At 43.4% G+C, this 15,775-nt stretch overlaps 1 protein-coding gene and 1 pseudogene across 5 annotated transcripts in view; one reads left to right on the top strand and one right to left on the bottom strand.

Annotated features, from left to right (window-relative positions):
* Window positions 1–2,852: 2,852 nt before the first annotated feature.
* LOC145416121 (peptidyl-tRNA hydrolase 2, mitochondrial-like) overlaps window positions 2,853–15,775 on the bottom strand; it is a 76,180-nt gene continuing 63,257 nt past the window's right edge. For all 5 annotated transcript variants that reach the window (XM_080285214.1, XM_080285219.1, XM_080285220.1 and 2 more), the window contains one exon: window positions 2,853–3,422. In XM_080285214.1, the coding sequence (XP_080141340.1) occupies window positions 3,228–3,422 (195 nt within the window). In that variant the 3' untranslated portion in view covers window positions 2,853–3,227. The remainder of the gene's footprint in view (window positions 3,423–15,775) is intronic.
* On the top strand, window positions 13,054–13,169 carry LOC145416928 (5S ribosomal RNA; annotated as a pseudogene).

Raw genomic sequence — 15,775 nt, 5'->3', positions numbered from 1 at the left:
ACTCTCCCCACAGGTGTGGTCCCGAGGAGGAGGAGCTGCCCTTTGAGGAGTGGTGGGAGGGCCCAATCCCAGGAGAGGGAGTCCACACCCTACGATTCGTCCCAGGACGATGCCCGGTACTGACGGATGCCACCCGGAAGGGACGCCGCAGGTCACTCCTGACAGTGGTCCAGCCTAGTTGTGACTGCAGCCCCCAGCCAACCAGGGACACACCCAGGATCCCAGGGTGGGACCTCCCAAGCCCGTCCCACCGCCGACCCTCCACCAGGAGCAGACGACAACAGGTGAGGCTCCTAGCCTTGTTTGGCCCCAGCCCTGAAGGCCACCTGGCAGGTCAAGGCCCCACTAAGGAAAGGCCTCCCTGCACCCCGGAACGTGACCACACACAGGCGACCTCACCTCCGGCAGTAGTCCCATGTCCCCTGCGGGAGGGCACGCCCGAGGACCCGCCCCCTACGCCCGGGCGCCACCTATGATAAGCACAGGTTTCAGAAGCCCAAGAAAACCCACTAGTGCAATAACAGTGACTCCCTACCGGTCAAGGACTGACGGTGTCTGTATTACGTGGCTTATTTATATCAGTGGTACAGAAAAGACTGAATCACAGTGACACCTTTAATGTAGGCTACAATGAACCAGTGGTACACTAGAACTGTACGGGAAGGACTATATGGACTGTGCCTATAATTCCCATGTATTATTAGTGAATATTATTGACTGATGGTGATTGCTCTTGTATGTATTGTGTACTGTAAATATTATGTACCAAGAGCCTGACATTGTCCATAATAACTATATTGTATATACTTGCTGTATTTTTTAAGAAAATCGAGATTAAAGCAATATATGTGTAAGGTTGGTCTGCGGAGTTTTTATGCTCTGTTCCTCTTGTGTGTTCTAGTTCCGGTCTCGAAAGAGGACCCCGCTCAGTAGCTATAAGGAGACATCAAACCATGCCAGAGTTTTCCTACATTACATAACACTGTAAATTATTTAGCATACAAACTTAAATTAAACTGTATAATTAACAAGCAATCACATAAACATTATAAAGAAAAAGAGCACAAAAATTAATGCATTATTACGAAAAACTACGCTCACAAACAGCAGGCAAACTGGCAACTCTGACTCGTACCAGAACCAGCTACCGTAAACATCGAGAAACGTGAAGAAGCTACGAGACTACCTAACTACCAAATCTCGCTTCTTATAGTCAGAGAATGACTGGATAGCCGAAGTCAGAAGATCAAGTTCATGAACAAGAGAGCAAGGTATGTCGTTTCGTACATGTACACAACAGCCTCCTTTGTCATTAAAATGAGTATAGAGAATGTAGGAGGATACAGAGAAGGGTTTGCTGTCAGTCACCTCAGACAGCTGAGTCTCAGTGAGGAAGAGAGGGTGAGGTTTAGAGGAGGAGAGATGGTGTTCAATAGAGAGAAAGTTAAGAGGAAAGGCCACAAATGTTGCAGAAATGAAGAAGTGAGTCAGACATTGGTTCGAGGCATCTCGCTTGGTCGTCACCAGGAGAGGGGCGGATGGTGGAGGCTTTGATGGTCCCCGCCCCCTTCAACCCTGGGGACTCCGGTGCTTGGTAATGCGACGCCATTTTTATTGTAATTTTGAATAGAAAGTGTAGTGTGTAATGTGCATGTAATTTGGTGTTGAAAGTTAGAGGAACTTGTACTAGAGAGCCTATGCTGTCCTACGCTGTGTGTTACTGAAACACTGATAAAGTTCAGCTGACAAGGATAGTCAGAAGCTAGTCCCAAGGGCTGATGAAACGGGAGCTCCAGCTCTCTCTGTTATCAGCTTTCCATCCACAGTGGGAGTACCGCCCTGCTCGACTTATGCTACAGTTTATTCCCTGTACATTACACAGATTTTATTTAGTCCAAGGAGGCCACAGAACAATTACATTTGGGAACCACCGAGCTAAACTAAGTGCCAAAACCAGCTACTTACTTTGCAACACTTACTGGAAACTGTAGGTAAAAATGAGATCAAAGATGTGATAATATATGTAACTGTGAATTTCAGCACGAATGTTGACACCATTTACTTGAAGCTGAATGCCTCCTGCCTAAAAGTGGTGACTGTGGGGGTAGTAACAGCTACAACGAAAAAGTAATAACAACTTATTGAAGTATCCTAGATGAGTGGTGGCCATCTAACTTTTGCCTACTGGACACCATCACCTGTGATCTGAAACTTACTGTCCTGTAATATTCTGCATATTCAATCTTCTCAGTGGCCTAACATCCCAACTGGAAGTTGAATTATGGTCTTCCTACAATCAGTGCTTAACAACTGTACCTGGGGATAAATTGGATAAGCTGTATTAACCCACCGAGTGCTGGAGCCGTATGGGTACGGCAGTGCCTACATCTGGGGACAGTTCTGGAGCCGTACCTGTACGGTCTGCAATTACAACCGGCGTCAACACACAAATTTTCAAATTTGGCGGGAGATGACTGGCATGGACACACACGCACCCTTCCCCCATCTGTACCCACTTCCTATATTATCTACATACTCAACAAGAGTGCCCTTGGCTCGAACAGCATAGTTACCGATGAAGAAAACAAAGATCGATCTACCTCAACTCAAAGGGTGTCGGTGGCAGCCGTCTATGGGCATTATTCCGAAGTTTTCAGCTGCCTCCTCAGGGAGAATCAACCTCAAAATCGACCTAAATGGCTTCTGTGAGTACTTTTATGGTTGTTCTTCATGTTTTCTCACCATTTCTAACCTATCTAGCAAAAAAAAAAAAAAAAAAAAAAAATGGCCAGCACCACGAGGGTCCAAAGTCTGCCAGTACACAACGGGTAAAAGAAAGTACCACTGCTTCATCTATCACATTTATTTTGTAACAAGGCATAGGCCATACATCAGTTGCTGTGTGTGTGTGTGTGTGTGTGTGTGTGTGTAATTCACCGGGTCGGTCAGGATCATGTGATAGTTGTGACTATCAACTTTTTACTCTCCCAGAAGAGATCTGAGAGCTCATATAGTCAGATCTAACGTTAAAGCCTTGACCTTCACACATGCACACACCAATCACCTTGCTCAAGGGGGACAGTACCCACCCACTTCGTCAGTTAAACTTTTTGCATCCCGAACACGGCAAGAACTACTGTCTTAGCAGATGCTAGGAAAGAGAATTACCACTGAGCCGGCGAGTGGTGTGTGTGTGTGTGTGTGTGTGTGTGTGTGTGTGTGCATTTTCAATAGAGCTTCAGATGACCTGTTATCTGGTCTAAGAGACAGACAGGTCCTGGGCCGAGAGCTAGAACAGTGCGGGAGCCGGGAGCAATCTGTGTGCGACCTGCATCTTGGATGAGGCTCACAGTCAGACCAGCTTCACGACCTAAAGCAGCCAGATCCAGTAGTGACTCCTCATCTTCTGTCTTCACAACAACCTGCAGCATGAGAATTAAAGTTAGGTTGGGCTCAGTTGGGTTGGGATGGGTTGGGTAAAATTGTGTTATGTTGGCAGTGCATTAATTTAATTTGGGCTCAACAGATTTAGGTAAGTTAACTGATGGAAGTTGGTCAAAGCTGCTGTTTCTTTCAGGTTATATTACCTTAAAAAGATCAGATTGGGTCTTTTCCTTCCTTAAAGAAAACTGTTCTTGGAATACAAGAACACAGAATTGTGTGTGTGTGTGTGTGTGTGTGTGTGTGTGTGTGTGTGTGTGTGTGTGTGTGTGTGTGTGTGTGTGTGTGTGTGTGTGTGTGTGTGTGTGTGTGTGTGTGTGTGTGTGTGTGTGTGTGTGTGTGTGTGTGTGTGTGTGTGTGTGTGTGTGTGTGTGTGTGTGTGTGTGTGTGTGTGTGTGTGTGTGTGTGTGTGTGTGTGTGTGTGTGTGTGTGTGTGTGTGTGTGTGTGTGTGTGTGTGTGCGTGCGTGCGTGCGTGCGTGCGTGCGTGCGTGCGTGCGTGTGTGTGTGTGTGTGTGTGTGTGTGTGTGTGTGTGTGTGTGATGGCACATGCATATTTGAATTCATTTACAGTAAGACGTCACTACAATGGACTAATCGGGACCCAAACCATTCCAAAAACTGCGAAATTCTGATAAAAGTGACATCCAGACTTTTCCTGATATATCATACATTAGTCCGGATCACATGAATGGTTTTTTAACCGTTTTGACTACCACAGAAAAGTTTGGAAGGAATGAGAGAGTGTTTTTGATTTGTGATATGACTGGTAAAGTAGGGAATGTGAAGGTGGATGGAACAGTTCGTGAGTGGGGTATGCCTGCTGAGGTAAATGAGAATGGCAATGTGTTTGTGGACATTTGTGCCGGGAGGGGGTTGGTGATAGCCAATACCCTGCACAAAATGATCCACAGATATACATGGCGAGTGGTGAGAAGGGTGGGTGGTGAACTGACTGAAATGAAGGCAATGATTGATTATGTGTGTGTGGATGAAAGGATGTGAAGATGTGTAATGGATGCAAGAGCTTATAGAGGTTGGGGGAGTGGACTTTCTGACCAATACTTGGTGGTGGCCAGAATCAAGATCCAAGTAAGATGGAGGAATAGATGAAGGGAAGAACGGGAGGGAGTAGTTTCAAGGAGAGTGGAAAGGTTACAAGAGGATGAGAAAAAGGCAGAATATAAGAGAGAAGTGGAGGAACGATTGGGCAGATATGAATTGGAGCAGATGAGGGATGTGGAAGGTATGTGCAAGATATTCACAGAAGAAATATGTGCAGCACATGATGTGGTGTGTGGGGTGAAGAGAAGACGGAGGGGGGTGCAAGGAACAGCGTGGTGGAATGAAGAGGTGAGACAGGCTGTGGCACAAAAGAAGAAAGCATATAGTGAGTGGATGAGAAATAGGGGCGTGGAAGAATTTGAGAGGCGGAAGAGAGAGTTATATGTAGAAAGGAAGAGAAATGCGAAAAGATTAGTAAGAGTAAGAAGAGAGTGGATGAGGAATTTGGAAGGAATTTGAGTGTAAAGTGGAGGGACTGTAAGAAAATGTTCTGAAAAGAGGTGAAGAGAGTAAGACAGGGTGGCAGTGAAGTTAGCAGGGAAGTGTAAGATAAAAATGGTAGATTATTAGTGCAGAAGGGAGAAAAAGTGAGCAGATGGAGAGAACACTTTAAGGAATTGTAAAACAGAGAACAGAAGTAATGCGAGTATAAGTGGCTGGGGAATGGCTTGGAGAAGGAGGGAGGTGAGAAGACTGGAAGAAATCAATAGGATAGAAGTTGTGGAAACAATGAAGAAAGTCAAATACGGGAAAGCCCCAGGAATCGATGAAGTGTGTGGTGAAATGCTGAAGCATGGGGGAGAGATAGTAGTAGAATGGATGTGGAAGATGTGCAGATTGGCCTGGGAGGAAGGTAGAGTCCCGGAGGATTGGAAGTCAGGTATAATTATTCCCTTGTACAGGTCTCCCTCGTTTTACGATTGGTATGCGTTCCTAGAAAGGCAATCGTAAACCAAAATATCGTAAAGCGAAATTAAGGTTTAACGGGAAAAATAGGGATGCGTTCCTGGACTCGTGTATAAGGAACCGATGACCCATACAAGTGATCTAATATGCAATACTAATGATGATTTTTTATGTGCTGTAGTGCATCTGAATCACATATGTATGTACATTTGCAAACATAAAGACATGAAATAGCAAAAACAACATGAAATACAGCTGTACTCTACTGTACTGTTATGTACCCTCCTACTGTACTGTAGCTCCGTCCACCCTTAGTCGGTCCGCCCTGAGGCTGGAGGACGTAATGCCTTAATGTCTCCTCTGAGGCTAGGAGACATCCTGGGCCAAAGCCCATCACTCGTCTACACAAGAGGTGGAAAGGGAGGAAGCAGGGGTGTTGGAGGTTTGAATGGAAGGGGTGGGTGACTCAGGAGAATGAGAGGTGGTGGAGGTTTGGGTGGCAGGGCTGGATGACTCAGTGGTAGCAGAGGCAGATGGACTAGCAGTGGGTCTGAAGAAGCTGGAAATTGTTGTTTGCTTTGGCAGCCTCCTCCTGGCCTCATGCATCTCCTTGTGAGGTTTTAGGGTTTGATCCACACCATGTGTAGCTGTTGCACTCCGAGTTGGGTTGCAGTCACGTTCCCTGAGAAGTTCCATGCCCCTCTCTATGCTCTCAAACGCCTCTGTGAACGCGGGATTTCCACATGCCCAGTCGTAAATGCGAGGGAGCTCAATCGTAAAATGAACACTTGGTACTAAAGAAGAAGGATCATAAATGCGAAATATCGTAAAACGATACAACGTAAAACGAGGGAGACCTGTACAAAGGAAAAGGGGAAAAAGAAGTGTGTGGTAATCATATGGGCATTTGTCTTCTTAGTGTAATAGGAAAAGTGTATGGTAGGATACTTATTGACAGAGTTAGGGAAATAACAGAGGAATTAGGTGGAGAAGAACAGGGAGGCTTTAGGAAGGGAAGAGGTAGTGTAGATCAGATATTCATTCTTAGATCTTTAGTGGAAAAGTTTCAAGAGAGGGGAAAGAAGTTGTATGCAGCATTCATGGATTTGGAGAAAGCATATGACAGCGTGGATAGACAAGGATTGTGGAAAGTATTAAGAATATATGAAGTAGATGGGAAGTTGTTGAATGCTGTGAAGAGTATGTATGATGGTGCGAAGGCTGCAGTGCATGTGGATGGTGAACTGAGTAAGTTTTTCTCTTTGAAAATTGGGTTGAAACAGGGATGTGTCATGTCTCCATGGTTGTTCAATCTGTACATGGATGGGGTAATAAAAGAGGTACAAGGTAGGGCAGTGGATGTTGGAGTGGCCCTAGTGAGAGAGGGTAGTGTTTGGAAACTCCCTATACTGTTGTTTGCAGATGATGCTGTGTTGTTAAGTGAAGATGAAGGGGAGCTGCAAGGCTTGGTGGATGAGTTTGGGAGAGTGTGTAAAAACGGAATCTAAAGGTGAATGTAGGGAAGAGTAAGGTGATGGTCTTTGAGAGAGGTGAAGTCAGTGAATGTACAGTGAGGCTGGATGGTTAGGGAATGGAAAATGTGAGTATGTTTAAGTACAAGGGAGTGTGATGAGGAAGGATGGAAGTTTGGAGGGTGAAGTGCTTGAAAGGGTACAACAAGGAAGAAAGGTGGCTGGTTCCTTGAAAGCAGTGATAAGAAACAGGGAAGTGAGCATGGAAGTGAAAAAGTTACTACATGACAGTATTGTGATACCAACTCTAACATATGGCAGTGAAGCTTGGACATTGTTGGAAGGACACAAGAGCGAGAGCAGTGGAAATGAGTTATTTAAGAGAAGCCTGTGGAGTCACATGGAGAAACAGGCTGACAAATGAGGATATAAAGGAGCTTTGTGGTGTGGATGTGGATGTGATATGAAGCGTTAGGAGGAACACACTGACGTGGTTTGGCCATGTGGAGAGGATGCAGGGTGAGAGACTGACGAGGAGAATGTATGTGAGTGAGGTGGAGGGTGGGAGAGGGAGTTGGAGGCCGAGGATGAGATGGAGGGATGGAGTGGAGAGGTATATGAGAGAGGGGGGTGTGAGTTGAGAGCAGGGGAGTGAAATGGCGGGGGACAGGGTGATGTGGAGGTGATTTGTTTGTGGCCACCCAGTATTGGATTAAGGCGTCTGGCAATAGACTACCATTGCTGTACTATACTGTCTTATAACTTCAGTACATTAATCAGATGGTATAATATATATAATAATAGTGTACTGTACACTGATAAACATGTCTTTTATATACCTTATTGTGGTGAACATACCTGAAGTGGTCAGGCAGTCAGGACTGCTTCTGGCTTTATCGGACTTTTTCTGATACTATATTTAGGAATTTGGTCCAGTAGCTCCTCGAGTCTGATAAAAGCAAATTCCAGTCTACTGAAGTCCGTTATATCGAGGTTTTACTGTATTCGTATTTTACAGGATTTGAGTACTAGACAGACTAGTGCAGAGTTTTGCTGATGTCTGTGAGCATTTTGCCTTGAGAGTAAATGTAGAAAAGTGTAAAGTGATGGTTACTGAGAGAGAAGGTGACTCCCAGTGTGATGTTGCAGTGAATGGAGAGAGACTGGAATTGGTGAGAGATTTCAAATACCTGGGTACAGTGACAGAAAAGAGAGGAAAATGCACAAATGAAGTGAGAAGTAGAATGACACAAGGAAGGAAACTAGCTGGTGCTATGAAGGCCTTAATATGAAACAGAGGCTTGAGTGTCGCAACTGCACGAGGCTTACATGAAGGAGTGTTAATGCCAACTTTAACATGGTGTGGAATGAAAATGAAAATGAGGAATTGGAAAATGTGAGTACATTTAAGTACTTGGGTAGTGTGATGAGTAAGGATGGAGGTTTGGAGGGTGAAGTGCTTGAAAGGGTACAGCAGGGAAGAAAGGTTGCTGGTTCTTTGAAAGCAGTAATAAGAAACAGGGAAGTGAGCATGGAAGTGAAAAAGTTACTACATGACAGTATTGTGATACCAACTCTAACGTACGGAAGTGAAGCTTGGACGTTGTTGGAAGGACACAAGTCAAGAGTGAGAGCCATGGAAATGAGTTATTTAAGAGGAGCCTGTGGAGTCACATGGAGAGACAGGCTGACGAATGAGGATATAAAGGAGCGTTGTGGTGTTGATGTGGATGTGATAGGAAGCGTTATGAGGAACACACTGAGGTGGTTTGGCCATGTGGAGAGGATGGAGGGTGAAAGACTGACGAAGAGAGTGTATGTGAGTGAGGTGGAGGGGGAAAGAGGGAGGGGGAGGCCGAGGATGGGATGAAGAGATGGGGTGGAGAGGTATATGAGAGAGGGGGGTGTGAGTTGGGAGCAGGGGAGTGAAATAGCGGGGGACAGGGCGACTTGGAGGCGATTTGTTTGTGGCCACCCCAAACGGGATTGAGGCGTCTGGCAATAGATAGATAGATAGGAATGAAAATGAAAAGTCAAGAGTGAAAGCATTGGAGGTGGGACTCCTGAGGAATGTATGTGGAGTGCAGGGAGTGGATAGGATACGAAATTATGTGATTAGTGAAAGATGTGGAGTGAGGAAGTCTGTGGACACCAGAATCAAAGAGAGTGTACTGAAATAGTACGGTCATGTGGAGAGAATGGATAACAACAGAGTGGTAAAAAAAGTATATCTGAGTGAATCTGAAGGAGGAAGGAGACAAGGTAGGCCAAGGAGAAGGTGGAGGGATATGGTGGATGTGTGAGAGGAACAGCGGTATGGAAGTCGGTGAGACAATAAACAGACAGAAAAATAGAAAATATTGTATGCTCTGCTGGTTATCTTATTTATGGGGGAGGCGGTGGCTCAATCGGTAGAGAGGTGACCTGCAGTCCTGACGGACCTGGGTTCAAATCCCGGCTGGGGCAGGGAACAATTTAAGGATTTGAATTTCATAAAAGTCAGGCTTTACTGATCTACCAGAAGACCCGCCGACATGTCGTAAAATTACCGCCGCTAATACCAATACACCAGTCCTGTATGAGACAGCCCTAGCATGTATTCAGTATGGACGGTGGGTGTTAACGCCGAAGTGGTGACATGTAGAGGTGTGCAGTACGTAGGAGGACTACTGGGCCTTGAAATCAGGCTGTGAAGCCTATGCCCAGAGTCGGTCACATAAAAAAAAAAAAAAAAAAAAAAAAAAAAAAAATATGCTGCTGTATTTCTGTATTATACCCAAGTCAATCTCCATGTGTTGTCTAGCAGTGTCTTCCATCTCACTTTATAGTCCAATTTTGGTTTTCCCTTGCTTACACCCATCTCAATCAGATTACACTTCATCATCATCATCATCATCATCTAATCCTGTGCTGCCCCATGAGGAGCATAGGAACCTGGGGCTAGGCAAGTTGGGTCCCGACATTTAAGATGAGAGTGACCAGCCTCACTCATCCCTGAGTGGCATTAAGTGAGCAATAAACCCCAACCACATCTTGGATATAAACCTGCACAGGGTCAATCTGATTGGAGCACCTTAATTACCCACTAAACCACCAGGCACCATAAGTAGGCTATATGGTTACCACCCAGCACAGTAAATGGTTTCCTGGTGTAGAGGAAACCATTTGGCTTGTCACTCAGCATAGAGTCACCCACAGGCAGATGGAAGAGGGAAGAATGAAGGAAAAAAAGACACAAGAGGACAGAAGGAAAGAAAGAAGGAACAAAGGAAAGGGCAGTTACCCAAAAGCAGCACTATATCGAGTGAGTGGATGGGAGCACCCCCACCTACACTTACTAGCATTAAATTCAATCTTCCATTACTGGCTTCATCTGTATAGTAGGTCCAGGTCCTTTTGCAGCTCCCTACAGTTTGTTTCATTTACATTATGCTTCATCATTTTTGCATCAGCAAACATTAGTACAGTATATGACTGAACTTCATCTGGTATATTATTTATGTATATTGCAAACATTATGAGTACCAAAACTGCTCCCTGGGGCACAACACTAATTACTCCTATCCACAATGAAAATTTATCTCTAATCATAGTTATCATTTGTCTACCAGTAATGTAACTTCTCAGCTATCTCAATAAACTGCCTTCAATACCACCAATATTTTTTTTATTTCCAAATCAACCACTCATGTGGTACTCTGTCAAATGCCTTACTGAAGTCCAAATATATAAAATCTACCCAACCATCACTCCCCCACAGCACATTAACAATTCTATCATAAACACTAAGTAAGTCTGTGAGAGAGAGAAAGAGAGAGACAGAGAAAGAGAGAGAGAAGGGGATTAATTCCTGAGCTAGACCTCATCAGATCATATAGCCCTGCTAGGGATACAGGAGAGCGCTACCCCTTCCAGCACAGCAGCCACTGGGCAGGGCGTAAACTCGCAACCTCACGATTACGAGCCTGACACCTTCCCACTGAGCTACCGCGCTCCCCAGAGAGAGAGAGAGAGAGAGAGAGAGAGAGACATCAAAAAGACCGTATGTGTGTGTGGGGGGGGGCACGCGCACATGCATGCCCACCTATAAGTACAGTATTTTAACCCATTCCGTGCTGTGTCCATATATATGCAGACAAACCAACAGTGTCAAAATTGCCACATCCGCATACATACGGACTAACTCACAGTACCCTTAATTGCCGGGTCTGTATATATACAGACAGTTTTTCTCACATTTGCATGAAACTCTTTGACTCTGCCCTTATTGTGTGACAGAAAATGGGATGAATGGCATCCCTCCTCCCCTCCCATGCCTTATACAACTATTAGAAAAAAAAAAAAAAAAAAAAAAAAAAAAAAAAAAAAGTGAAAATACGTAAACTTACCACAGAATCCCAACTTCCCATCATCACAGTTTCAAATGTGGCCGCATTACATGCACCAGGTTGCATTTCCATACTACAAATACTCCATGCATCCACCTACTCGACACCAAAATGGACTATCTGTCCACATTACCCGCTGACAGTATCTGAAAGTAGCCATCTGACGCATATCTGGGTCATGCTACGCTGTCAAAGATATTGTGCTTACTCCCGACTTCCAGTCGAATCTGGAGAACTTCCAGGTGATGAACTAACTGACAGTGATGCATAAATGGTGTATATAGTGAAAGGAATATAAGTAAATTTAAGTAAATAGAAATAAATCATATAATCATGTAATGTAAGGAAAATAAGAAATAAGTGATTTACCGTAACTGATGTGACTGTGTGCAGCATGAGTGTTTATAATGCCTTATGAGAGTATTTATAGTGCCTTATACCAATATAATATAAAAACACGTGAATGTGAAAATATGTACTTTTAGCACGGAACCCCAACTTCCCATCATCGTAGTTTTGACTTTGGCTGCATTACGTAAACCTGGTTGTGTTTCCATACTACAAATACTCCATGCAGCCTCCCACTCCACACTTAGTGGACTATCTATCCACATCAACCCCTGGCAGTAGCTGAAAGTAGCCATCTGATGCAAATCTGGGTGTGCTGGACCAAAAAGCCTGTTTTGGGGCAGAAAACAGCTGAAGTGAGCACTTTTACTATCACCAGGCTTATTTAGACCAGTTTTCAGGTCTATCCATGGAAAAAAAAAGAACGTTGAAAAAGGCCGACATTCTAGATAACTTTGCAGCTCAGACCCTCAGCAATATACTTGTAGGCACAAAAGCCGACAAAGGCTCTGGCACCGAATGGGTTAACAGGACTGAGTCAAACTCATAATGTCTCATCTTCTTTCCTTATTTTATCATACATTCCTTTAAACTTATAATATTTTTAGCATGCGCAACCTTGTCCAGTAGGCAATTCTACTTGTCAAGAGATCTTTTTGGAAAACTAGGCTTCATCACATCCTTATTTCCTCATATCTTCTGTAATGTGCTACTGCAACATCTTTATGTTCTTGTTGCTGCTATTTCATAGTTTTCCTCAGTTACAAATCTGTGAAGCATTATCATATCTTCTTTCACTCTTCTTTCATCCAGTGATGGCACGTATAATCATTTTAGCTTTTCATAATAAATTACATCTTTTGTGCTTGGGATATTTTGTTACAACTCTGCACTTTCTCAGTTTTAATCTTATTATTAATTTTTTTTTTTCATGGAGGGGACAATAACTACTGTACTGCATATTCAAGAGTTGGTGTGATATGTTTTAATGATTATTTTCTTTAGCATGTCCTTATCTAAACAGCTAAATTCTGTTCTCATATTAGCTAACTGAACATACATTTTCCTAACCCTGCTGTTATGTGATCTGCAGGTGACAACTATGGGTTAATAATTATTCCAAGATATTTTTCATTTTCAGACTTTTGCAGATTGTTATCTCCCAATTTATATTCCCATTCAAGTCTCTTATTGTTTTCCCAAATTGCATCACACAAAGCATTTTTCTGCATTAAACTCAAATTCCATTTGTTTTTATTCCATTTAAAAAGTCTAGTGATGTCTTCTTGCAACACTCTACATGGAACACTGTCCTTAATACATCTTAAAATTTTTGCATCATCAGCAAACATATTCATGTACTGCAGGTGCCAATGGTAACGTTTTTCACTGAATCATCTACATACATGAAGAACATTACCAGAGCTAAAACAGAGCCTTGGGGGACACGTTGAGTACACCGCTTCCCGTTCGATCAGCGAAGTTAAGCAACGTTGGGTCTGGTTAGTACTTGGATGGGTGACCGCCTGGGAACACCAGATGCTGTTGGCATCCCTACGTCAAAGTGGGGTTGGTGGAGGATTAGTGTCCCTCCCTGTAAAACAGTTAACTCTAAGCCCTTGGCCACCCTGTCTGGGATACATGGCGTCTGGCAATGAATGAATGAATGAAAAACTAAAGATGTAACCCAATACCTGACAGGAATGTATGCCTATGACGGTCATCAGATATCAATTATCTCAGTTTTTAGAGCAAGTGCTCCCCATAAGGTTCTTAAAATTGGTAATGTTTATACCAAGTACAATGAGTGTCTAAAGGACTGAGTTACAGTATTCTAAAAGTATCATGCTTATGTGTCCACACAGTAAACATTTTTATCAACTGTCAGTACACCTCAGGGTACCATGCAAACCAGTCTTCTATACACAGGGATGTGTTTTTCCATTATAAAATCTCACACTGACAGACCACAACATTATCTGTCTCACTTCACTCCTCCTCTCTATTTTTCTCCGACTTCTCCTCTTTTCTCCTTTCCTCCTCCTGTTACTTATGTGTCACACTATAAACATTTTTGTGTCACCTCCAAAGGTTATAAAAGAAAACAATAAAAGAAAATTCAGTAAAATACAAAATATTCAGTAAAAGTGGACATACATAAGAAATTTGCATCCTTTGCCCTCTCTCCTTGTGGAGACAATGTTCACACAAGCACAAGCAGGCAATTTTGGCCTCTGTGTGGCTGTCATAAGGAGTACCGTAATTTCTCTCTCTCTCTCTCTCTCTCTCTCTCTTCCCTTTCCTTTCCTCTGCCTGCTACTTCTATGCCTCTCTCTCATTCATTTTTGAGTCACATCTGTAGGCTATAAAACAAAATAATAAGAGAAAATTCAGTAAAAGATGAAGTTCACATGAAATTTGCATCCCACACTTATCACTTGCTAAGACAATATCTACACAAGTGTACGCAAGCAAATTTTGCCTCTGTGCAGCTGTTACAAGGGTTTCCAGTCTCTCTCTCGTTCATTTTTGTGTTACATCCACAGGTTATAAAAGAAAACAATAAGAGGAAATTCTGTAAATGAGGAAGTACACACGAAATCTGAATCCCTCTCCCTCTTATCACTTGCTAAGACAATATTTATACAAACATATGCAAGCGATTTGAGCCTTGGTGCGGCTGTCACAAGGGTTTCCAGTCTCTCTCTCTCTCTCTTTTGTTAAGGAAATCAGGGAAAATCAAAAGATGACCACAATAATTGGCCAGGTTAGTGGCAATGACCTCTTCCTCAGGAACAACAAGGTTGGTGCTGCGGAGATTGATGAAGCGGTGGGAAGATTCAGGATATTGACAGATGGAATGGGGCACAATAATTTGAGAGTAAATGCAGATAAAAACGAAAGGGATGAAATCTAGGGCCGGTGCCAGTACTGTCCATGCAGGGGGAGTGTGGCCGTGTGCAGTTTGCCACAACAGTGTGGAAAGTAACTCCACCTTGTGCACTGTTTCAGATAAGTAATGTAGTGGTATTAGAGGTAGATTACAAAATAATGCTGACTTCATGTGTGTGGTGTATCAGAGAGACCATGTACAGATTGTCAGATGTGAAAGGACTGATTTTGCTGAAGAGTCTCTGAGTGTTTGGATGATTTTTTATTTGAGGGACATATTATGTGCTGCAGGTGTAGCTAAGGTAAGTAAGGGGTGCTGTAACACTGAGAGGGCTCTCCCTCTGTGCTATGAGATCTTTGTAGCCTGTGTCTGAGTATAATGCAGTATGGTAGCAAGACCTGGGTGGTAAAGGGAGAGGATATTCATAGGTTCAAACACAGAGAAATGACAATGATCAGATGGATGTGTAGTGTGTCCCTGAATGTGAGGCCTACAGGACTAGAATTATGACTGAAGAGCTGAGAGGAAGAATGAGATTGGAATATATTGGTGTTGTGAAGAGGAGGGACAAATTAAGATGGTTTGAGCATGTTGAGAGGACAGAGGATGACAATTGGGTGCAGTAGGTGAGATGTGTGAACATCAAGGGTACGGATGCGAGAGGCACACCGAAAAAGACAAGGGACAAAGTCACAGAGTGTGACCTCAGGAATAAGGGACTGAATAGGGGTGTTGCCATAGATCATACAGTGTGGACAGCTGCCATTAGGTGACCAAGGCCAATGCATGCAAGCATGTTGAAGTCTGTATAAACAATGCGATATATCTCTCCAGAAACATTAACTCCAAGTGTACTATTCAGGTACAGGCAATTCCATTGTATTACTCTATGTTGTGCCTTCTCTATAAGGACTGTCGATTTCTCATTCTCATAACTCATAGTAGTAAACATTGCTAACAACATACTAAGGTCGTTCTATTTTATGAAGGCAGTTTGGGTGGGGCAGCCTAAGACCTCACACCACTAGCTCTGTTGCAACATCGCCGCTGCCACACACATGTAATTACACCTGCTTACCTCTCTTTCCCTGTCTCTCTCTCTCTCCTATTTTAAGTTAGTAACTACTTATAAATGAATTTTAAATACTCCGTATAGATGTACAGTAATTTAAAAAAAAAAAAAAAAAACTATAGTACAGTATAAATCCGGTAAGACTTGTCAGCGTTGATTTTACGACATTGTCAAGTGGAATGACACGGGAGA

The sequence above is a fragment of the Coenobita brevimanus genome, chromosome 13, assembly GCF_032717465.1.
Source record: "Coenobita brevimanus isolate Jiangsu-jjx chromosome 13, ASM3271746v2, whole genome shotgun sequence".
NCBI classification, from domain to species: Eukaryota; Metazoa; Arthropoda; class Malacostraca; order Decapoda; family Coenobitidae; genus Coenobita; species Coenobita brevimanus.
Note: the sequence above shows the minus strand (reverse complement) of the source record. Positions and strands in the feature narration are given on the sequence as shown.